The 24,893-nt window shown below is 39.3% G+C and overlaps 1 protein-coding gene and 1 long non-coding RNA gene across 3 annotated transcripts in view; one reads left to right on the top strand and one right to left on the bottom strand.

Moving 5' to 3' along the window:
- The window catches only part of LOC148132272 (uncharacterized), a 28,354-nt gene extending 11,605 nt beyond the window's left edge, over nt 1-16,749 (top strand). Inside the window, exon 3 of the long non-coding RNA XR_015747791.1 lies at nt 16,582-16,749. This is a non-coding gene — a long non-coding RNA (uncharacterized LOC148132272). The remainder of the gene's footprint in view (nt 1-16,581) is intronic.
- The window catches only part of TFCP2 (transcription factor CP2), a 42,540-nt gene that overhangs the window by 4,703 nt on the left and 12,944 nt on the right, over nt 1-24,893 (bottom strand). For both annotated transcript variants that reach the window (XM_087956339.1, XM_026677346.2), the window contains exons 5-14: nt 21,012-21,117; nt 19,313-19,419; nt 16,656-16,808; nt 12,601-12,711; nt 10,481-10,569; nt 9,497-9,545; nt 8,800-8,893; nt 7,065-7,155; nt 1,109-1,212; nt 431-573 (exon numbers count right to left, since the gene is read on the bottom strand). In XM_087956339.1, coding sequence (XP_087812465.1) covers nt 431-573; nt 1,109-1,212; nt 7,065-7,155; nt 8,800-8,893; nt 9,497-9,545; nt 10,481-10,569; nt 12,601-12,711; nt 16,656-16,808; nt 19,313-19,419; nt 21,012-21,117 — 1,047 coding nt within the window. The remainder of the gene's footprint in view (nt 1-430; nt 574-1,108; nt 1,213-7,064; nt 7,156-8,799; nt 8,894-9,496; nt 9,546-10,480; nt 10,570-12,600; nt 12,712-16,655; nt 16,809-19,312; nt 19,420-21,011; nt 21,118-24,893) is intronic.

Here is a 24,893-nt window from a genome sequence, read left to right as displayed (position 1 = left end):
TCTTTCTATGCCAACTTGGATCATTTACAGGGCCACTCTAGAAATTGAAATGAATGATTGTTTTATAGCTTTGAATATCTTATCTGTTCACAGAGATGCCTTTAGATCGCACAAATGTCTTATTGGGAGAACAGAGAGGATTCTGGTGACTAGCTTGCCTTCTAATAAACAAGTGTTTGTGAATGGTAATCATGTGAGTTGTTTAGTGAATAGATACGTTTTTCTATGGCATCAATTTTAGTACGTGCGCCCATCATGTGATGTCAAGAATCCAAATGAATACAAACTATACTGTGGCTTACTGCAATTTATAATCTGGCAAATGAAGAAAATTTCCATTTCTTTTTTATAAGAAATCAGAGCGAGACTGCAACATTATTAAATTCCTAAGCTTCTCTTAGGTAACTTCAGACCACCACTTTACTCTTACCTCATCACTGATGAGTACATGAATCCCTGTAGGCCCTTGTTTGTAGATTTGGCTGATTTGTTGAGAAGAAATGCTGAAGAGTTGAGCTATTTTTTCTGTCAGCTCTACAGCAGTCAATTCTTCTAAGTAGATTGCATGGTAAACTGCAGAATCAATAAGAATGAATAAGTAGTAGTAGTAGTTTCAAATTGACCTTAACTAGGATGGAGGGAGAAAGTGCTTTAAAAAAAGCAAATGGCAGTACTGTCTTCCTTTTATTTATCATTTTCCTTAGATACCGCAACAAATTTTACTATAATCTTATTCTATTATTCAAAATAAATGTACACATTCCCTGACAAATAACCAACTGTTTGAATATATCTCATCACTTTCAACAGGCATTGTAATCTCTACAATATATAGAAGATAGAAAATTGTTATCAGATCTATATAATAGCAGTGATATTTTAAAGGCGGTGGGCTCATATTAGATTTAAGCAGATAAATGGAAAATTTTGGAGCAACAAAATAAAAAACGAACCACAACTAAACTGCAACACTGATCACTGGTATATCTTATGCCATCATTCCCATCACCACAGGTCCGACATCTCCTTGAAGTGATCATCCCACTGAAAAATACTACAGTTCCATCTGCTACATAGAATGCAGACTTTACTTTCCCAATGCCCTTACCAAAAAAAGTACCATTGGCTGCATCCCCATCTTCATGTTTCTGCTGATCTCTCAACTGTTGAGACTCTTGACAAACATAGATGGTCAACCTTGGCCGTACCATTCTATGGAGAAAAGAAGACATGAGTTCTCCAGGATCAGTAGGAATAAGAGTAAGAAAATTGATGTGTCACCAAATAACTATTTGTTTAGCTTCATTTGGACCTCATCTTTCACCAAAACATTTCACAGGAAGTAATATTGTTGGTTAACTGCCAAAAGTTTAATAAGACATCATTTAAAAAAACATTAATAGCAACAAAGAAAACAACATGAAGCACACCACATTCCTTACAATCAATTCAATTCAATCATTCATAAATGCCCAGTGAAAGATCAGTAAGACTGGCACCAGGCAAAATTTTCATCACAATTTGGTTAGTTCATACATTCAAAAAAATAAGATACAAGATTTTTCCTAGGATTGGTTTGTGTTCAGGATGCTGGTAAGAACGCAAATGTAAATACATAAAAAAGAAGGGTTAGGCAAAATCAACAGATAATTTCCTACTAGATTTCCCTGCCTGACTTCTTCTTACCCTTCATTTGCAGAATTTATCTATAGAGGCTGTTCAAAGCTCATGGGAACCCAGAAAGATAAGTACCAATGCTTTAATGTATTACATATGAGCACCTGCATGCATATGTTTGGCTCAGAAGAAGAAATGGTCATAATTTCTTTGCTTATCAAGTAAGACCAAAAATAGATGTGTACTTTGTACTTATACATTTTTCACTATGGATCACTAAACAAGCCATAATACCAGAGTTCCCACATTACACTAAGCCAAAATCAGAAACCAAATGATGGCTTAGTTCAATCTGTAAGTCTAGCCAAGTTCTCTCCCCCCCCCCAGTACACTATAACATAGAGATAACTTGATTTAATCTAATATGCAAATAAAGTCATGCAGTCACTCAGAAGATCCACATCATCTTGAATTATTGTGGAATAAATATTATCCAAGATAATGTTTCACTGCAGGCACTCCCTCCCTCATATAAACACTGCATGTTTGAGGGCCTTTTCTGATTCACGTTTACTATGGTGATGAGATCCATGGAAGAATTCTCAACATTAGTATTACCCCAGAAGTATAAAAAGTATTTTTGTCTTATAACAACTCCAATCACACCAGAATGTAAGCAGCAGGATTATGCATATCAAAATTGGGTGGCTAAGATGGCAAAATCCATTCTTCCCCATTTTGCATCATCTTATAATCACATTTCTGGGGCAGAGTGGCATCATTTTTTTCCCATTCTGCTGAAGTCCAATTGAGTTGCAGTGTTTACTACCATACTGTACTAAATTCAGTGAAGAGAAATAAAAGTAAATGGGGAGAGGCAGGGAAAAACAAATCCAAGGAATGTAAAGACAAAAAAAGGGGATACTGAAATGAGATGCAGAAAGACTGGTAGTGGTCACACAGTACTTCCACTGAGTAAAAAGAAAAAGAAGGGAAAGTATTGTATACTGTACAGATGAAAGAGAAAGAGGAAAGACAAGCTAGTGCAAATCTTTAGCAGTAGACAGGAAATACGCACATTATGAAGTGAAAGGAAAATAAAGGCATTATAAATATACTACAGAGAACAAAGAAAAAAGGGAGTTAACAAGATACAAAACTTTTTATAAAAAGGGTTGAAAAAAATGCCGGTGTGTTCTTAACATAGTGATGCAAACTCTTAAATACTGTACAAAACTGGCCCATATTTAAACCGTATTGAATGTGCTGTTAATAAGATGCACTGTAGAGTGGAGTATTTAATACAAGTAGTCTTTGCTTAAATTTTTCCACAAAGCTGCAAAGGTTGTTATGACAGCGTTGAATGAGGAGATCTAAGACTGGTCTTCAAAGGTGTGGCTGTTGCAGCATGCCCGTGGTCTCATGGTCACCATTTGAAACCTCCACTGCCAGCTTCTGACAAGCAAAATTAACAGGGAAGCTGGTAGGAAGTTGTGAAAAATGATTGCAGGAAGTCATGTCTCTCAATCATGTGTGATTTGCCTGACAAAGACAACTGGAACTGTCATAACTGCTGTCGTAAGCTCACAGGCTAGTGAAGTTGTACTGTACAATGGTATCACTTAATGACAGAGTTGCACAACTCAACTGCCATCCTTAAGTGAGGACTAACTCTGTGTATTATTCATGTGGCTCACTGTCACAAAAGCTGGTGGAAAACCAACTCGGAAATATCCGCAATCCCCAATTTGCATTCTGAAGTCAGCATAACCTTGGGATGTTTGCGCCACAAATTTTTGACAGACAGACGAGAGAAGATTTAATACTGATTCATCTACAACGGTTACCTTTTAAAAATCTGCCTGACGGAATTTTGTTTACATGCCAAAGCAGAACATTAATTTCCCTTTCACAACTGAGGAAATGGAAGCACATACAGAGCAGCAAGTAGCCAGCAGTGTTTGTTCTTTCTTGTTTAACCAGAAGTCTATTCAAATGATATGCAATTCAACTTAGCAAAATGTTTGCTCTACAACTGAACTCATGACCTCTCCTAAGCAGAACAAGAGTGCAGTATCTTTCAGGAGCATGTGGTAACCATGGTCAAGATGGCCTTTTGTGTGCCAATTGCACCCATTCCTAAATCAGGGAGGCTCTACTGCCATTCACCCATACCTGGGTGACCTCCCAAATGAATTATTGCAATACACTTGACTCGGAGTTGCTGTCGAACAGCATCCAGAAGATCCAGCTGGCAGAGAATACAGTAATGCAGCAAGGAAAGGCTGCAACTAATGCACAGATGAAGTTTTGCAAAGCACCTGAGGGCAGGACAAGAAGCAATGGGGGGAACTAAGGAGAAATTTCCTGACAGTTAGAACAATTAATCAGTGGAACAACGTGCCTCCAGAAGTTGTGAATGCTCCAACACTGGAAAGTGGAAACATCTTTTAAAAAGATGTTGAATAACAATTTCTCTGAAGTGGTGTAAGGTTTCCTGCCTAGGCAGTGGGTTGGACTAGAAGACCTCCCAAGGTCCCTTCCAACTCTGTTATTCTATTCTATTCTAAAGACCTTCTGGCCATGGTTGCCATTCGCTCACTGAGCCTCAGAAGACCCCTAAATTGAACCCCACCCTTAAATGAGGAAATGCCATTCCATCCAAAGTCAAGAGGTGAAATATCCCAGATTCAGGTAGCCCAAACACCCATAGCCACTTCATCTTGGTAGGACTGAAATGGAGCTTTTCCCCATCCAAACCCCACACAAACTCTTGATACTGGGACAAAACCTCAACGGCTTCACTTGGCTGGATCGGGGTCGAAAGACGTAATAGTGTATCATCAGCACGCTGATGATCTTGAATCCCAAACTGGCAGATGACTTCACCCAGAGGTTCCATGTAGAGGGTGAAAAGAAGGAAGAAGTGATAGAAACCTGCAATATCCAACATGGGAGTGGCCTAGGAAGTGTCTCCCCACCACCACGTAATATTGACTAGAACCAACTACAGAGAAAGGATGGTGCCAATTCCCAATCCATGGAACTGACTCAGGATACCTGGTCAATGGTAGTGAAGCTGTCGAGAGATCAAAGCGCACATGGATGGATGCAATAACATCCCAGCTCCACCACAGGTTATCTACAAGAGGGACCAGATCTATCTCAGTATCAAATCCCAGCCTGAAACCCAACTGAAACAGGACTAGATAATCTATTTCCTCTAGGAGTCACGTCAGCTGCAGACTAACCATCTTCTTCAACCACCCTTTGGAGAAAGGGAAGGTTGGAGACTGATCTTTGGGTCCAAGGATAGCCTCTTGAGGACGGGGTGCAACACAGCCTTTTCAAGGTTGAGAATCCCTAACACTATAGCATGGACCCATTTTCACAATCAAGGGGGGACATGGATCCAGTAAACAGATGGCCAAGCTGATAACAGATTTACACTTCCTCATGAGTCACCCGCTCAAACTCATCCTATTATACGTTTTATGGTGTTAAAAACAATTTAAGACAAGAATTTGAGATAGGTGGCCATATAGAATGAATGAATGAATGGGTTTCTCCACCTCTATTCCAAAAAGAAGCCTCAAGAGGTTAATTCCCTCCTTCGTTTGTTGTTTTGCTAATCCTCCTTTATATGCTTTTATGGCCAGCCATGCACCTCTACAGGTAGTCCTCAACTTGCGACCACAATAGAGACCAAAATTTCTGTTGTTAAGTGAGACATTTGTTAAGCGACTTTTGTTCCATTTTACGACATTTGACAACCTCAGTTGTTAAGTGAATCACTGCAGTTGATAAGTTAGTAACCCGGTTGTTATGTGAATCTGGCTTCCCCATTGACTTTGCTTGTCAGAAGGCTGCAAAAGGGGATCACGTTACCCAGGGACACAGCAACCATCATTAAATATGAACCAGTTGGCAAGCATTTGAATTTGGATCCTATGATCACGGAGATGCTGAAAAGATCGTTAACTGTGAAAAACGGTCGTAAGTCACTTTTTTCAATTCCACTGTAACTTTGAACGGTCACTAAACAAACTTCTGTAAGTCGAGGGCTACCTGTGCTTATTTTACTATAACTTTCCTTCACTTTTGATTTCTATAACAAAAACAATTACGTTGGCATCATGAAGCATGTACCTAGAGCATCAACCGCAAGTCTGTTGCAAGATTTAAAGAACGCTGTGGTGTCATGACATGGTCAGAGGTCTCCAGGTTTTTTTTGCTCACATCTGGACTATTTTATAAGTCAGATCTATCTCCTCTCTTACTTTATCGTAGCAGTGGGGAATACCTAGTTTCTTTGCACCTTTTCTTGATCGTCCCCAAAACTCTTACACTGTGTTCTTGACTGCATCCTTTACTCTCATTTTCTTGCCACTTCCCCAGTATTCCTCTCCTTCATCTGTTTTGCACACCTTCCCTTAACAACGAGGGCAGTGAGCTTTCTGATGCAAAGCACCACAGTAAATCAATCCAGTGAAAAGGGGAGGGAAACATCACCCTTGCAATTCTCTTCTTTTTTGGAGCATTCACTGCATGAAACCAACAAAGCCTACGGCATTTTCTCCACCCCCTATTTGAGCCAGTCCTATCTGAACAATCAGAACTGGTACATTAACTTAGTGGTATGGTGTGATATTAGGAATTTTTTTTTTTTTTTTTTTTGGCCAGAAGGCTGCTATTCACCTGAGAATATCTGCTTTTTCTTCAGCTGAAGGACAACTAACAATTCAAGAAACAGCACAGTATTAAAGCCTGCTCTGGTCACACCTCAAACATGGCTTGCAGGGTGTGGTGGGGGGAGATCCAAAATGTATTTTAAAACTAAGGGAAATTAAGAAGCAAGCCCTTATTTAATGAAAAGGGCATATATGCTCACATTGGCCCATACTTGGCTACCCAAAGGAAGGAAATGAAAAGCTACACAATTGAATTCTAAAAATTTAAAATGCCAAAATTTGCGATTTTCTCTAATTTGTCTCATCCTATCTGACTGTATTGCAAAACATCCTGTAATAATCAAGTTTATTTAGTATCCCAGTATGATTTGTGTTGAGTTCTCATTTAGTATCCTAAGACTATCACTGTGTTGTATCTTATGATTTATGATGAATGTATTTTTACGATGACTATGATTCTTATCCCTTGTTGTTTGTATGTACACTGACAGCTTATGCACCAGAGACAAACACCTTGTGTGTCCAATCACACTTGACCAATAAAGAATTCTATTCTATTCTCGCCTGTTTCACAGAGACACTCGCTAGAGGAGATGGTCTTCTGGAGTAATATATAAATATTGATTATAAATAAACGAAGTGTCACAGTCAAAAAGCGATTAAAAGACAATTGGGGGGGGGAAGACATGTTTGTTTTAGTATTGTCCAGCACATATAAAACCTCAACTGTGTAAAGTCCATTTGGCTGATACACACCGTCCTTTCAATGCGTTGAAGAGTCTGATGCCATCTGCAGGACCGCATATTTGTATGACATCTTCTCTGGTTAATTTCAGCAAGTCTGCCCCTAAGATTTTTTTTTTTTAAGTGAAAAGGGATAAGAAGCATTATTATTATTATGTCCTTTGTTGACATTTATAGTCCATTCAGTAAACTCTGGGCTGCGCAGAACATTTTAAAAAAAGACATAAAAAACAGCTAACGATATTAAATCCATAGGCAATCTAGACTAAAAAACTTCTAAAAAGACAAAATTCACAAAACAAAACAGAGGCCATGAAACAAATAATAACGTCAACCCCAGGCCTGGGACCAAAATCAAATTTTCAAAGTTTTCCAGAATTATCTATGGGGGAGGGAGGGGTGCTTTTCCAGAGTGTGGGAGCCACAACAGAGAAGGTTACACAGGCCGATAATATTTACTTCGCTAGTAAGATGGGCGGCGTATAAATTTAATAAATAGTGGAGGGGACATAGAGTGATCCTATTCTGCTGGAAAATACTGGGTTGGAAGAAATCATTAGAGACAAGCTCTTTTTGATGTCCAAGCTCTGTGTCAAAGAGGGCTTCATAGGTAATAACCAGCACCTTGAATTGCACTCGGAAGCCAACTGGCAGCCAATGCGGCTCGCACAGAAGCAGTAATACATGGACACACTGTGAGACACATCCATTGCTGCTCACACCATTGCATTTTGAGCCAGCTGCAACTTTTGTGTGGTCTTTAAGGGCAGCCCTGTGTAGAGAGCATTGCAATAATCCAATCTGAGGGAACCAGGGAAGGGTGCAATTGATACATAAGATGAAAGTAATTTTAAAAAGTTTTAACACAGCATAGCAGGTTATTTCACCCAATTTTCTCTATTAATGGGGTGGGGTGGGGGGCAACTTAACAATCCACAGTGCAAACCACATTTTTGTTCCCCTTATTTCCAGTGATTGCTTTTTTTCTCAATTCAATTATTCATTGTTTTTCCACTCAAGCAAAGGTCAAAATGAATGTACTGAGTTGCAGGCTACTTTGGTTTTTTTTTAAAAAAGCCCTGCCAATCTCCCCTTCCCCCAGCCCCATGAAAAATGTGGCCCTGCCCCCTCCAGCAATCCCCCTATTTCAGCTCCTCACCATCTACAGCACTTAAGAAAATAACAACACAAACTAATCTACAAAAAGGATTTCTGCTTCAGAGCCCAGTACATCTGAATATTAAGTAAAAAGATACATGATGTCCAACAGGGAGATTATTACACAGGTCATAAATGATCAATCACTGCTTTTTTGGCATGGGGATGAAACAGAAGAGACCCAGATCCTTTGCCTGTTTCAGATATGAAGAAATAGGGCATTTAAAAAAAAAATCTAAGCAGAATAAGGGGTGGGGAGGGTTATAAGGTTTCATTTAAACCTTCTCCGTCCAATCATTTAAAAGCACTGCTTAACATCTGCTCAGAATTTGGAGCTCATTTGTACTGCAATAACCAAAAGCAAACCGAGTTACAAAATGGTGCTCCCTGTGTCATTTTGACAGGGAAGGTGGGATAATCCTCAAGGTAGAAAACTATTTGGATGCATTAGCCTGAAGAGGTGTAGAAAGGAATTCGGAGAGGATATCATGAAGGGAGAGGGTTTAGAGAAGGTGCGAAATTAAGGGAGGCAAATTCGGAAGGCCTCTCCTGATTATCAGAGAGGGGGAGAAAAAAGCTTTGGTTATACCTGAGAAGTTTGTGAAAAGCCGCGAGAAAGTTGAGAAGCGATTCCGGTGCAGCCACTGCTGAGCTTCCTGAGGTGTGGATGTTGGCAAGAGGTTCTAGGGCAAAAAAGAAACTCAATTGCTTCTCTACAAGAAGAATGCAGATCGATTACAGAACTACATAACTATTAAAACATTTAAAATTTGAAACTGGGAATTCGTATGCAATTTTCACCCAACATCTCCAAATATAACCTGAAGCCTCCAACTAAATCTGCAATCTTTTTGCTACATTTAAAGCCTTGGAGTAATATCAATTTGCAACTTCTATTGGTTTGAATAGCAGGTTGGGGGGTAGCACTCCAAAGGTGTATGGAGGCAGAGCCCATTCCAGGAAGGAGGGTCAGGAGTTTAAAGAGGCAAAATAGATGCCATGAGCATCTGCACACTTGTAGGGCATCCATTTTCCCCTTAAATCTTCCCACATTTTGGCTACCCATGTAGGAATGGTGGGTGGGCTCCATTGTAACCTCAGGCTAATCATTTGTCCACCTTCATGGCAAGACTCACTGTGAATCACGTTGCAGCATTTTGCATCAGGAAGAGATAATTCAGGGGAAAGAACCCTTTGGTCAGCTAGATCAGACCATCCCATGCCCACCTGTAGTCAGCAGTGGGGTAGAGAAGAGAAAGAAGCGGGAAATGTGAATTAAAACGTACATCTGTAATTGGAGCTGGAGGTTCAGGTTGGTGGTTTGGAGACCCGTTCCTAGTTTTAGAAAAACAAAACAGAAAAGGCACCTGAGTTTTGCTTTTCTCTTCTTGGCACCTTATTTAAATATTGCATCTCCTGCCAAAAGATGGATGGGCATTTAACAGAATCATAGTTAAAAAGAACAACTAAAAAACCATGACTTTTCCACAGCCTTTCCTTTAACCATCACTGAGGTTCAAGCTTTTATCAGAATTAATCCTAATAACAATTATTAAGATGGAAGGTAACATTTCACATTTTTTGTGTTTTGGTTTTGAAGTAGATCTTTCAGGCTATTTAGTTCAACTCCCTGCTGGATGCAGGAGATCTTAAGCTGGAAGATCCCTGAATAGCCATTGAGTCTTGGCTCAAAGATCTCCAGCCAACAAGGAAAGGTAGACCTTTGCTCAAAAGCAGAAAGAGCAACCACTTTCCTTTCTTCTATTTTTATATAAAGACAGAGTAAAAGGCTTTTTTGTGTTTGCTGCTTCTGCTGCTGCTCAAGATTAATACCTTCCTCATCTTCTACCTGATTTATAGAATTAGGGTGTCTGAGAGACATCTGGGAAAATAATTTTAATAATGAGCAGGTTAATTTCAGCAGCATCTCTATCCCTGCAAACTTCTCCTCACAAATAGGTTTTCTTCTAAGTGAAAAATATCCATTCTCTTGAACATTTACTCTTTTTGCCCCATTGTTGTTGTTGTTTTGTTTTTTGAGGAAGAGGTGTGCTAAGGCATGAGAAGATGATCGGGGGTTCCAAAAATTGCTAACCCTTAGGGTGGGGTCCCCAAACTTGGCAACTTTAAGATTTGTGGACTAGAATTCTGGGAGTTGGAGTCCACAAGTCTTAAAGTTGCCGAGTTTAGAGACCTCTGCCTTAGGATAAAGAAACCAATAAATAGAGAGGCCTTTGAAAAAAAAAATACAGACAAAAGCATAAACCTACCCTTCACTGATAGAGAAACTGCTGTGAGAGCTGCTAAAGCCAGGTGATGGCACATTGTTGACATATGTGATTTCAGGCCATGGAGAGCACTGGAAGAAAAGAAAAAACCTTCTAATGTGAATATTCCACAATATTTCTGTCTGCATGCCACATATTTTCTAGTGATGAATACAAATGGATCCAGCCTTCCCCACCTTTTGCTTCTATGGCTTTTCCCTTTCCCAGCTCTTAATAAAGGTGAAAAAAAAGCACATCCAATTTATCTGAGGAAAACTATACATTTATTTGAATCATTTTGTTCATTCTAAGCTAGAGGCACAATTTAAAGCTTTCCCTTCAGAAATGCTACAGCAAACAAGGCTTATTTTGAGGTTAAAGGTACAACTGATCTTTTTCAAAAGGAATCCCTAAAGTTTGCTATGCAGTCTTTGTGTGCTTCATGTTGCTTTTAAGCAAGATTGCTTCTCAAGAGAAACTATGAAAAAAATGTTCATTTATTTTCATAAAATTTGTATCCTAGAGTATTTGAAAAAGCATTTTTTTTTTGCACTCAATCATGCTGGATGGAAGGGATAAAGTACCGTATATGCTGGCGTATAAGACGACCCGGCGTATAAGACGACCCCCAACATTTCCACTCAAAATATAGTTTGTTATATACTCGCCCCCTCTTCCGCACGCCTTCCACTTTTGCACTTTTTTTTTTTTTGAGGCACTTTTGTGCACCGTGGAAAGCGAATCCCGTGAAGCCGAAAGGAGCAGCCAGCCTTCTCCCAGCTCCCAAGGAAGCGAGGCTCGCACCGCCCGGGCTCCACTGAGGTATCGGCTGGGGCTGTCAGGAGTTGTTACCGCTGGCGCGCAGCTCCAGCGGCTCCAGTCCGCGTTGCCTCAGGAAGGGAAAGGCAAAAGGAAGAGCGCGGCGGCGCTTTGCAATGGCAGCAGCGGCTCCTGGTTTTGCCTTTCCTTCCCGAGGCAACGCGGACTGGAGCTGCGCGGAGCGCGCCAGCGGTAACAACTCCTGACAGCCCAAGCCGGATACCTCAGCGGAGCTCGGGCGGTGCGAGCCTGCTTCCTTGGGAGCTGGGAGAAGGCTGGCTGCTCCTTCGGCTTCACGGGATTCGCTTCCACGGTGCGCAAAAGTGCCTCAGCCGCGGGCAGCCGCAGTGCTTCCCAATTACTATTTGCCGGCGTATAAGACGACCCGGCATATAAGACAACCCCCAATTGGAGGCATGTTTTCAGGGCAAAAAGTCGTCTTATACGCTCGGCAAATACGGTAATGCTGAATGTGCTTGTATGGTATTTTAACCAAATTGTGACTCAGGTTAAGATCTTTCGATATTTATGAATACAACAGTTGCACCAGTGATTTATGATTTGGGAATCTGATGCAATGATGTACTAACACAGAATGAATGGCTGTCAGCAATCTTGCTTGAAAACAACATGGAGCACACAAAGACTGAATAGCCACACTTTAGGGATTTTTTTATTATTATCGTTTGTCATGCATCTATAGAATATATCATATAACAGGCCTGAGGAGATATTAATAGCCTGGCATAATAACTTTCGCTGGGTGAAAGAGCATACTCCTCAGCTGCTTATCTGTGTTGCAACATCTGCTTGATCCTGGAATGGTAAGCACAATCAGATTTGCTTAATACTTGAATGGAAAAATCCCAGGAAATCCCAAATCTCAGGCTTTTAGCTAGATTAGGGAAATAAAATAAAATAATTCCAGAAAATGACAATGGCAAATTAATATGTATGGTTGCTAAGAAAGCCATATGGATTCCTAGAGAGACATTATTACTTTTTGGCCATTGGCATTATTTTATTTGCTGTATAAGACTGGTATCTGTTTACTATAGCTCTCATATTCTAATTTAACCGACTTTTCATCCTTTCCAAACATCTTATCTTCAAAATAATTAACTATGCTTATTGTGTAATTCAACACTGTCTAAGGGCATTAGACTGGGAAAGCCTGATTTATAATGTTACTTGTATCTGATCTAAATTAGTATTTGGTTATTAATACAGCACTGTGAGCATATGAACAACCATCTTTCTTGAATCCTAGCCAAAGTGTTTTGTTCACAGATTTCTTCTTTTACCTCTGTAAGTATTGTTGTTTCATATGAAGGTTGGTATTTTTCCTTTTCATGAGGAGTTCGCTTTTCCATTTTCTCTCTGTCGGTCTTTTGTTTTCTATCTGCTCCTTTGGGCTGGAAATTAAACATGTTTATTAAACTAATGTGTAGGATATAGGAAAAGAGCACTCTGCATATGTTTTCCGCTGGTGAGGACATCACAGTGTCCATTTGTGATACACAAGCTGAAACATATTTATATAAATACACTATGACACTTGGCAGTAATAGGGAGTTGTGATTCCTCTGCCATTAATTGTTGCATTGGTGCCTCTGTAGGTTTTGACCATGAGGGATGCAATATTTAGTTTGGTTGCTGTGTGTGTATACTTTAGCTGTTCTGTTAAGACAGAACATTGGCCAGAGTATATTATCATGAAGGTAGTCCATACTTAATTTATGTTTTTTAAAAAATATATTATCTTCTATATTATATTGTTCACATCTCTCTCTCTCTCTCTCTCTCTCACACACACACACACACACACACTTCATGCCATATGCTAAATAAATAAATAAAATAAACTGCTGCATTTGAGAGGCAGTAGAAAGCAAAGCTAAGCAATGCTCAGGCTTATTCAAGATCCTGCTTTCATCTCACAATCAGAGCTGACAAGTTAGATTCATATCTTTCGACAAACCATCATGTAGTTTATTTGACATTAGCTCAGCCACTTTGATTTGTAAATCAAGTTTATAACTTATTCCAAAGTGTAAAGCCAGGGAAGAACAAGCGGCATTGGCTATATAATTCTGGGTCTTTGCCATGGTAGAATTCTGCCTAAGTGGTTGTTAAGTTATTCAGAAACCAGTCAGGATGTTTTCATCTAGAAGAAGCTAACAAATCTGTTCACTTACTTTATTATTATTATTTTTTATTTTTTATGCTGTCCATTTCCCCTATAAGGAATTTTGGGCAGCTTATATATATTACACATGTAGGTTTTGCTGCAGAAATTGCTTTTTTTGTCGTCGTCGTCCCCCCGAAAAAGGCTGTGAACTCTTTCCGAGTTATTAAGAAAACAAGTATTTCAATGGCACAGATATAAGAAAGCTGATGTGTCTGTTTAATATAAAAAAGTGAAACATTTTGCATTAATTTTCACAAGGATATAGCACTGTCCACAAGAGATGGTAACATTCACTTCCCCATTGGATGTAAAAGTTCACTTTGAAAATTAATGCAAATATGAAAAACCAGTTCCACTGCCTCCCCGCGCTTGCTAAAGTCCTATACTGTAGATGTTTATCTGTGCAAGCATTGTGGAATCTGTTTGAATAATTGTAACAGAAGTGTGGGTACTATCTGCAGGATCATCAGGTTAAACCAAACGTGATCACAGAGGAACAATCTGCTTAACCAGGCCTGTCCCAGATGCACACAAACTAATGGAGTGTTGTTTTTAGAGCAAAAAAATACAAATCCTTTGCCCCCTGGGAGTTTTCTTTTCAGGTATACAATAATTTCTAATAAAAGAAATGTCTTGGTAGCGAGTGCTGGAATAAAAGTGGTGAAGGTGAGAGATTGCTTACCACTTCACGAAACCTTTTGCTCTCAAAATTCTGTGTTGTGTAATACTGCCTCAGATATACAGCAAATGTGACTTCCCCACTGTCTAATGTGATGTAGCACACAAAGCTTGTGTTCTGAATTAGATTAAAACCATCACACTTCTCCGTTTTACGATTCTTATTAAATTAAGAATTCCAAGTTCCATTGTAGGAGGTAATCCAATACTGCACACACATATAATTCAGCCTTGTGTCTCATTCCGTTTACATCTAAAAACTAGGAATATTAGAATCCTAGCTTCTCCCTCCTAAGCACTTAGGCTGATTCATACCACTTCGCTATTGCTGATAAGAGTGATAGGAAGATTCAGTGATTTCAGCTACTGTAAGAGTGATGCTGATTAGAATGGAAGCTGCTGGTATGGCTTCCCTTGATGATAAAGTTGAAAAGGGTGAAAGTAAATGGGAAGGTATCCACAATGAGAGTCAGAGCAGTCACGAGGACGGTGCCATTTAAAAGAAGGAGTTCCAAAACTAAAGCTAGAAGAAGGCAAATCTTTTCTATATTGTTGCCAGGAAACTTTGTAGCCATAACTGAATCCTGTCTATGGAGATTCTCAGTCATCCAAGTTATGGTTGTTCCAAAGGCGCTTTTTTCAAGAGGCAACTGGACTTTCTGTTTTTTTCTTTGAAGACGTTTCATTTCTCATCTCTCCAGAGCTGAAGAAGCTTCTTGGATGAGAAGTGAAACGCCTTCAAAGAAAAACCAGAAAGTCCAGTTGCCTCTTGAAGAAAGCGCCTTTGGGATAACCAAAACATTTATAAATTTGGTTATCATATGGTAAGAGCACCACATTGAAAAACATTGTTTGAGTTGTTGAGGAAGAACACAGAACTTTCTCAAGGAGGCCTGGAATGGCATGATGTGATCAAATCAAAACCACAAGGCCCTCTGGTCATTGATGATGCCATTGTACTGAAAGAGAACTACTTTTTACAAGGACACATGCAATAGGTACATGGAAAGTTAAAACCACAAATCAAATTGAAACTATCAAAGCAATATTAAAACATAATAGATGAAGCATAAGATGGCCAGAAGCGCTTTACGGGCATTTCTGTGTAACTTTGTAACTTAGAACAGTTAAATGACATAAGAACCCAGATTGTTGGGGGCAATATGCTGACTCTAAACCACTTAGAGAAGGTTGTAGAGCACTGTGAAGTGGTATATAAGTCTAAGTGCTAGTGCTAGTGCTAGAAATCAAGGACAACCTGTACTATCAAGATATTTAGAATGCAAAAGTTGGAAAAATAGAAGAACTTGCAAATACAGGATTATCTGGATTGGATAAACGTACTAGTTTTATTAGCATACACGAAAGGATATAAAAGAGAAGAAAAAAGAAATGAGAAAACCAACAGATTAAAAAAAATACCAAAAGCACATTTTATATAAGAAATTATTCCACCTAATTTTAAAATCCTTCATTAAATCTTAACAGACGCTTTCCGATACAGAGTCAGAGAATTAATTAAAACCAAATGAGCACACTCCGACAATCTAATGTGATAAATCTGAAATCTTTCCAACATCAAATGGTAATGGAAGCAAAGTTATTCTTCAGTGTTGTAACTTTAGCAACACTAATGTAAGTAAGTTTTGATTAAGATCTTCTAATGAAGAATGAAGTCATATATAAAGAAAGAAATGCAGAATGAATAGGCAAGTTTAAAAAAAGGCCGAAGGATATGAGATCAGATAGCCAACATAAAGACGACAATAGAGCAAGCAGGAGAATTTAATGAAGTTTCCCCTTTGCTTAACTTTAAACCAGTGGCCCCCAACCTTTTTTGTGCCACGGCCCGGTACCGGCATCACAAAATGATCCGTGGCCCGGTACCGGCATCAGCACGCATGACAAGTCAAGGCGAGCCGAGCGACCGGCTAGCCAGCCATCCCCCGGTTCTCCCCACCACCTTCAACTCCTCCTTTGTACCTTTTTTGTCCTTTTTTGTGCTTTCTTAATCTCCTCTGCCATCGGGACGGCTCTTCGTTCGAAGCCGCCCCGCCCCCCGATGAAACTAAGGCGTGAGGATTCCTTCTGGACCCAAACGCCGCTTTCCAACTGGAAAAGCTCACCCGGAAGCACTTTCTCGTCGAAACAAGATGGTGGCACCCAGCAAACTGGCGGCCCGGTAGAAAGTGATCCATGGACCGGTACCAGTCCGGGGCCCGGTGGTTGGGGACCCCTGCTTTAAACTACAGAAAGGTATTTGAACATTAAATCATGCCAGAATAGTGGACTATATTAAGGATAAAGGGGTGCCAGGACACCAGGTTGAATGATGATAAACAAAGGTTATGCCACAATTCTGTTTTGCCTTCTTACGAAATAATTTAACTCCCACAAGCTTTTTTTTTATCAGCAGGATGCTAAGAAAACCAGGATCTGTGCTCTCCAGCTTTTGTTCCTGCATTATGTATCTTAAAACACAGGCAATACCTTGAAGACTTTGATCTGGCAACTGGCAGAATGCAAATGCTCTGTGTATTCCCCATTTTCATTTTCTTTGAAGGTGTCGATCTGGACTCTGAAGGGCACCCCTTTCTCACCACCGTGCTTCCTCATAGTGAACTCTGTACTGATGCAATGTACCTGTAAAAGAGAGGCAAAAATATGCTCTGAACTGCTACAGTGCAATAGTGATGCTCGTACAACGCAGAGTAACAATTAAACTTTCGGTGTATGTCCATGTCAGTTCTAACAAAGCCTGAGATTTTATCTGTATAGCAAACCAAAAAGCACATAAAGAAGTCATTTGGAAGAGGGGGGAAGCAGAGGTGCTATTCAGCAGGTTCTGACCAGTTCTGGAGAACCAGTAGCTGAAATTTTGAGTAGTTCGGAAAACCGGCAAATACCAGCTCCGACTGGCCCCGCCCCCACCTATTCTCTGCCTCCCAAGTTCCAGCTGAGCAGCTGGGTCTTCTTTTGTTGCCCTGCGCAGGAAAATGGAGCTGGAAAGCAGGTTAGTGAGGTGGGGAGGGAATGGGGATTTTGCAGTAACCTTCCCGTTATGCCCACCAAGCTATGCCCACAGAACTGTAGTAAAAAAAATTTGAATCCCACCACTGGGGGAAAGGCAATTTCTGCAAAGTGTTAATAGTTGCTTTCTCTCTTTAAACCAACCAGGCAAAATACTAGGCCTGACCAACAAAAAAATAAAATAAAAATAAAAATGTGCTTAATACACCATATTTCACATCTAGGCAGAAATCACCCCTGCATGTCCCCCAAGGAGAATGGAGAACAGGAATCAGGCCTGGAGTACATCAAAACATGTCACTTATTTCTCTTCTAAAACTTAAGTGCAGCCCAAGTTATTTTTTTAGTAAACTATGCAGTACAGGTAGTCCTCGACCTATAACAGTTCCTTTAATGACCGCTCGAAGTTAACAACGGCATCTAAAAAAGTGATTTATGACAGTTTTTTACACTGACAACCATTGAAGTATCCCCATGGTCACATGATCAAAATTCAGATGCTTGCAACGGGTTCATATTTATGACATTTGCAGTGTCCCGGGATCACATGATAATCTTTCGTGACCTTCTGACAAGCAAAGTCAACGGGGAAGCCAGATTCCTTTAGTAACTGTGCTACTAATTTAACAACGGAAGTGACTCACTTAACAACTGAGGCAAGAAAGGTCATAAAATGGGGCAAAACTAACTGAACAATTGACTCACTTAGCAACATAAATTTTTACCTCAATTGTGGTCATACATTGAGGACTACCTGTACTTCAATCAGGTATGTCCAATTTGAAGCTCCATAATCTCTTAAAAGATCTGGAAGATATCAAGCAGAGATCTATTTCCTATCCTCGGCCTTACAGACACTATGATTTCTATTAATGCTAGCACCAAGTTAATGCTAACAATGGTATGAAGCCATGATTGGAACCTGGACAGAGCACTGTTTTGACTGCTGAAAAAGAAGAGAAATTGTGCAAGAAAAGAAGCAGCCAATCCAAAGAAAAGAAGATAAGAGTTCTTTTACTGAGTGATTTAGACATTGTGCTAAACCATAATGATTTTTAGTTTTTGGCTTAATGGGATGTTCCAATTCACTATTGTGGCTAAGAAATGTGTGTGGTCCAGATCACAATAATATACCTTGGTTTAAAATTCTATATGTATGAACCAAGTTAATATTTTAACTGTGATAAAGAAATAAGGAAATGGAATGCATATATGAAATCCACAACATTGAAAAACTTGTTTTAAAGTCTAAGGAAAATAAACTGGGTTCTTGCTTTGTTTAGAAGCTTCTAATCTTTTTTAAACAAATAATAATTCTGATAGTATGTATAAAGCTTTATTTTGGTATGCATTTATGTTGGGATGGAAAGTGAAACATTTTTCTCTGACATAAAGATATGTGAACAGTGTAAAATAAAAAAAAGCACAAATCACTTAGGACACTGGAAGGCATTTTGTGCATGTGTGAAATCTACACTTCTTTTTTTTAACTTTTCCCTTGGTTATTTTTACCCTTGAGAACCATAAGGGATCTATGACGAGAAGTTTTAAGATGAAAAAAAGAGACAGAAGTAGCAGTAAAAATAACACTGCATAATTTCAGGAATATGATCAAGGAAGTTGCTCTAGGCTAGGGACACATTATTAAGAGTGGGAATTTGCATGATGAATATTAACCTCTGATTCAGAAATAAATTCATTTCACAGTTCACCTATGAACTTTGCAGGAAAGTTCAGCAATTCATAGCTTTGATACCATGCTTCTAATAATTGCCTATGTCAACAAGGTGTAAAGCTAAGGAAGTCTGCAATATTCCTTAGAGTTTAAGGATCAGATAGATCAGATATTATATATGTCAGATATTATATTATATGTCAGTTCTAAATTTCTCAATTGCCTAAATGTAGTATGTCTGTCCTTCTGAAAAGGTCTGATATTTTCTTCTCCCTTTCTAATATTTGTCCTGTAGATTGGGTTAAATTATAGTAAATAGGCTACTCTCTCAAAATGTCAAAAAATCAATCAATCAATCTATCTATCTATCTCAATCAATCAACTAATCAATCAATGTCTATATGGCTATTCACCTCACAAAACATGACTCTTCTTGATTTACCTGAATAAATACGGAAGTTCTCTTTGAAGGATCCCAAAGAAACTCTACTGTATTCAACTGTGTTGGATTTGCTCTGGGATCTATTATACCCACAGACATTGGAATATCTAAAGACAACAAAAATTAGACACACTTTAGCACAGAAGATAATACTTAATAGGTCCATTCCAGTTTAAGCAAAATAATATAACAACTAATGTCAAGATTCTACAATCAAAATATGAACTGTACCCACAAGCAACCATCTTGCTGAATCGGAACTACCTATGATATTCATGTACAAGTAAAACAATTAAGTATGTTGGAATCAGCAAGTTTTCAGAATGCAATCCAAGGGACAAACGAAAAGCAAAATAGTTTACCAAGCTAATTATATGTATGATTTAATTGAACTATAGGCATCATCTCTTTGGCCATTCGTGCCTCAGTTCAAGGGAAGACTTTTGTGAGTGACCAAAGTTATCAGAGAACAAGTTTGGTGGTTAAGGTATCAGGCTAGAAATTGGAAGACCATAAGTTCTAGACCTGCCTTAGGCATGAAGCCAGTTGGATCTCCTTAGGCCAGTCATTTTCTCTCAGCCCTAGGAAAGAAACAAGGGCAAACCACTTCCAAGAAATCCTGCCAAGAAAACTGCAGGGACTAGTACAGATAGTTGCCAAGAATCAAAGCTGAACTGAAGACACATAAATTTATGATATAGGATAACTATAGCATAAATTAATAATAAGAGAAAAAAGGGTTTATAAATTGGGAAATAACCTGAAAAATGTGCATGTGCAAAGACTGTATCAATATATGAGATGTTCCAAGCCAAGTTAAAAAGGAATAGAAAATTCTTCAAATCGTTTGAATAAAAATCCTTGTATTTTAAATGGCCATGATCTGCTTCCTCCAACTTATCAAGGCTTTCCCACATTTCAACTTAACTTAGCAAGGCTTTCTCAATTTCAACTCTCTGATTTCTATCTATAAGTACGAGTTAGTATTTTTCTTTCTTTCTCAATGGAGAGCTAGCAAAAATTCAACATTTCTAGTAAACAGAGGACTTGTAAGGACATTTTCGTCAAGTCACTCTCAAATAAAAACAAAAGCTATGATTACACATAACACAACTGTGTAAAAAAAGGAGACAGGGTGAAACTCTTTTTAAGAATTTTACACAGGTCTTAACTTTCACTAAAAACACTGGAATCCCTTTACTCAGAAATTCAATCCACCTTGTTTCTAGGCCAAAAAACCAGGATTGCTGCTATAATTCCTTACCTATATAGAATATTCTGATGAACTAAATAATTAGGGGAATACAGTGCACAAATGAAAGAAGATATGCTTTCCTCATTTAAAGCAGCTTTCAACTGATTAATAGTAAGGAATATGAAGCCAGAAAAACCTAAAATGTTCTCTGATTCTGCGAGAAGGGGATTTTAGCCCCAAGTGGCTAAACAATGCAATCCAAGCAATAATGCAGCCTGAACAGAGCACAAAATTGTGACATAAAATGGTTTATAGGGCAAACCACTCAAGGTGGTCTGTCCAAGCAGTCAAAAATAAATCTTCCATTGGAAAGTAATATAGGTTCAAGTGATGTAAACCAAGGAGGAAAACTACTTTACGAAAGCAATAACGGAAAGTAAGCTGATAAATGCTTTCCAAAAGCTGTAACATAATAGTAGTCCAGATTTACTGAAAAAAACTCACCAATATCCAGTATCCTGTCCCCTGGCCTGTTCCACCTCCAGCCCTCCAACTGTTGATGCTCTGTATACTGCAGCCGCCGATCATGGAACACCACTCTAAATATACTCTAAGAAACAAAAGAACTTCTCATTGAATATAATCAACATGTTGAAATGCAAGTAGGTTGAAAAGAAAATCAATCAATGATTGGAGACAAGATGATTCTTGGAAGCATTTTCCAAAAATATGCCCTTAGATGGAAAATATTTTGCTTAACACTTACATCAATCATCAATTCAGATTCATGTTTCTATTTATGGCAAGACATAAAAGCCAAGATCCACACAGCATTGCATTCTAAAGCAGAAGACTAGAGCAATGTGTGAAAAGGTTCCAAATTTCTCCAAGGATTAGTTCAAATATGATTATAAATCAACTGCTAAACATGAGTCAAAGGAATGCATGAACAGGTTTCGGTAAAAAGTTTTTGCTTTGGAGTGGATGTTCTATCCAAGACATTTGAATTACGGTTCACAGGTAGTCCTCTGGTTACAACCACTCAAAATTGGCCATTCAAAATTATGACAGTGCTGAAAAAGAGTCCTTACAATCAGTCCTCAGAATTCTAGCTGTGGCAGGTCCCGCAGTTATGTGATAGCAATCTAGGCACTCGGTGCCTGGCTCACAATTAAAACATTGCCACAAGCCATGAGGCCATTTCTGACGTTCTCTGTCAGTTTCACACAATGAAAGTCAATGGGGAAGCCAGCAGGAAGTTGGAAGTTACTCCCAGTCCAGCCGTCCTTTTGTCTGTAGTGTCTGGCACAGAACCCCTGCTCCCCCATAGCAGCTGCATCCCCTCCTGCACTCGATAGCACTTGCAGTACCCCTCCTACCCACCTTTCATCATGCCTGAGACTTCCACCTCTTGCTTATTTGACAACACTCATAGTCCCGTGATTATGATAGTAACTGAGACTGTTGGGATTGCCGTCACTAAGTGATGCAGTCATGTGACATTGCTCTTTATGATTGCATTGCTTAGCAAAAGAAATTCTGGTGCCAGTCGCCAATGTAACCCAAGGACTACCTGTACTTTCATGATTATTTGTCACAATTTAGCATTCCCACGGAGAGATGTGTATCATGCGATCTATTTGGATGTGCCTTGTAATTCAGCACCAGCAATGACAACAAAATAAGATTTCCAGTAAGGTTATTCTTATAGGGAGCATCCCCAAGGCACTGAATACAGGGGTGGGATTCAACCGGTGTTACTACTGGTTCGTTGATTACGTTTTGCTGCGCGCGGTGTAATACACCTAAAGCTGTGCCGCCCAGACAGCTGATAAGCTCTGCACGCAGGTGCGCAGCATTTGAAAAACCACTTTTTTACTGCTTTTTCAACCTCAGCTGTGCCGCACAAAGCAGCTGAGGTTGAAAAAGCAGGAAATAAAGGTTAGATAACAGCCCGGGCGGGTGGGCGGGCCAAACAGCAGCAGACACATAACCGGTTCTGTGTCTGCTGCTCTTCAGAGCTACCGGTTCTATAGAGCCGGGCAGAACCGGTAGCATCCCACCCCTGACTGAATACTTCCATGATTTCTAAGCACTCCAGGGGCCAAAGGGCTAGAGACTATCATGGTATTCAGAGGAGGGAAACTATCGTTATTATTCAATAGTAGATGATATAATGAATTCACATTCTATATCAAGGCCCAAAATGTGATAACTCAAAAAGCTTAGATTTCCAGGCGTTAAAAAATGCCTAAGAATCAACTGTTAGCAACAGACTCATTATCTGTAACATAGGTAATATATTTGGCTGAAGTACACATACACACAAGAAAAATGCTACATGTAGCACTCATTTGTTGTCATCTGTTATCTTACCTACTGCTTAATTAATCTTTGTGTGTGTGCCTTCAAGTCAGTCTTGACTCCTGGCAACAATCTGGACAAAATCCCTGCGGTTTTCTTGGCAATATTTTAGGAAGTAGTTTGTCTTCCTAGAGCTGACAGAGAGTGACTGCCCCAAAGTCAACCAGCTGGTTTTGGGCCTAAGGCAGGACTGATCTTTAATCTCTTGGTTTCTAGTCTAATGCCTTTAACTATTAAACCAAATTGGCTCTGTTTAATTTACGTAAGGAGTTACTAAACAGGAATCTTTGAATAAAATATTTTTCATGGCAGTAACATTTTATATGTCCCCAGATTTTTATATTAATAAACTTATTCAAGTATAAGCTATAGCCAGACAGAAAAAGACAGTTACTTATATAAATTTAAAACAAAGCCATGATTATATCTAAGAAATTGTTTAACAGCTCAACGAAAACGTTCATGTACCTTCCACGCTAGTGTGTTTTGTCCAGAATATCATTCTGTTTTAGGAAAATTTCCAAGCTCATGTTATAAATTTCATAACATAGAATAACCAATACCCAGGCTGGCGTTAGTAAAAATGCAGAGACCATATTACACTTGGGTTGAAAAGTATTGAAGTGGCTGCCTGTTGATACCCCCCCCAAAAAAACATAATGTGGTAGATATCAATTTTTAAAACCTTATGTAGATTAGGTACAAGCAGGGGTGGGTTGCTGGGGGTTCGGAGGGGCCAGGAGAGCCCCTAGCTAAGATTCTGTGCAGTTTGGAAAACCCCCATATCCCACTCTTGGCTGGCCCCACCCACCCCTCCCCTCCCCGGAGTCCCCACGTGGCCCATTTTGGATGCAGGTAGTGCAGGGCTCGGGCAGAGGCTGGAGAGGGCAAAAAAATGGGCCTCCCGGAAGTTCGGGAAGGCTGGAAACGGGCCCATTTCTGGCTTCCAGAGAGCCTCCGAAGCCGGAGGAGGGCAAAAACGCCCCCCCCCCCATGGTGCAGGAGGCTGACTAGGGCATGCCACCATGGCCACGTCCACCGAGCAACCAGGCAGAGAACCCGTGGCTAACATTTTTGAAGCCCACTCCTGGGTACAAGCTATCTGGGAAATCTTTTTTTTTTCCCCCTATAGTAACCTTATTGAACTTCCTCTGGAGTTGCTGCCAGCTGATTTGGAGGTCCTGGGGTCAAAGCCTTCTCTATTGCCATTTCAGTTCTTTCAAGTGTACTTCTCAAAAGGTCCAGGGGGCTGTCAACTTCATTAGCTTTTAAAAAAAACCTTCATAACCAATTTTATTTATAATTATGTTTATAAGAATGATAAATTTACACTGCTATTTTAACTGTTTTAATATATTGATTTTAAAGCTATTTTAATTCTTAACCGCCAAGAGACTTCAAAAGTCAAAAGTTTACTTAGTTAAATAAATACTTTTGCTATCTAAGGTAGTGTGTGTTTTAACCTGAATCTAAAACAAGGGGGTTTGCAATGGGGAAATTTTCCTACTTTGCATATTACTTCAGTTTGTCTTCCAGCAGTAGATAAAAAAGAACATTTGTTCCTGTCTGCTGTCTAAACATTACTAAATTTTCCTGCATGTTTGGGTAAACATACTGTAAAGCAAGACTGCAGCTAAAGTTATTCTTTTATCTTTCTTTGATGCTGAATCTTCTACTGCCTCCTGAGCTTCATGCAAAGCAAAAATAGTGAGATAGTGAAAAAAAGTGTCCCACTTGCGTTTTATGCTATTTTGCCTTCCTTCTTTAAAAAAAAATCATCTTTTATTATAATATTATACTTACTATATTACTAAACTGTGCCAAACCACACATTCACAATCTTGATTCAAGATCATCTGACAATCTTTTTAACTGATATGTCTTTGGAAGATTCGGTGAAATCTAACATTCTAAGAGATACAAATTTCCTCTGCCTTATTTATTAACTTTCCAATATTTATGCTTTGAGTAGCGAGAACTTCTCATTCATCAGTGGCCTACGCACATAATTTATCACCCACT

This window comes from Notechis scutatus, chromosome 2 (genome assembly GCF_049901735.1).
Source record: "Notechis scutatus isolate UNSWTSFEM ecotype Mainland chromosome 2, rNotScu1.2, whole genome shotgun sequence".
NCBI classification, from domain to species: domain Eukaryota; kingdom Metazoa; phylum Chordata; class Lepidosauria; order Squamata; family Elapidae; genus Notechis; species Notechis scutatus.
The sequence above is the reverse complement of the archived record's forward strand: the minus strand, read 5'-3'. Positions and strand labels throughout refer to the sequence as shown.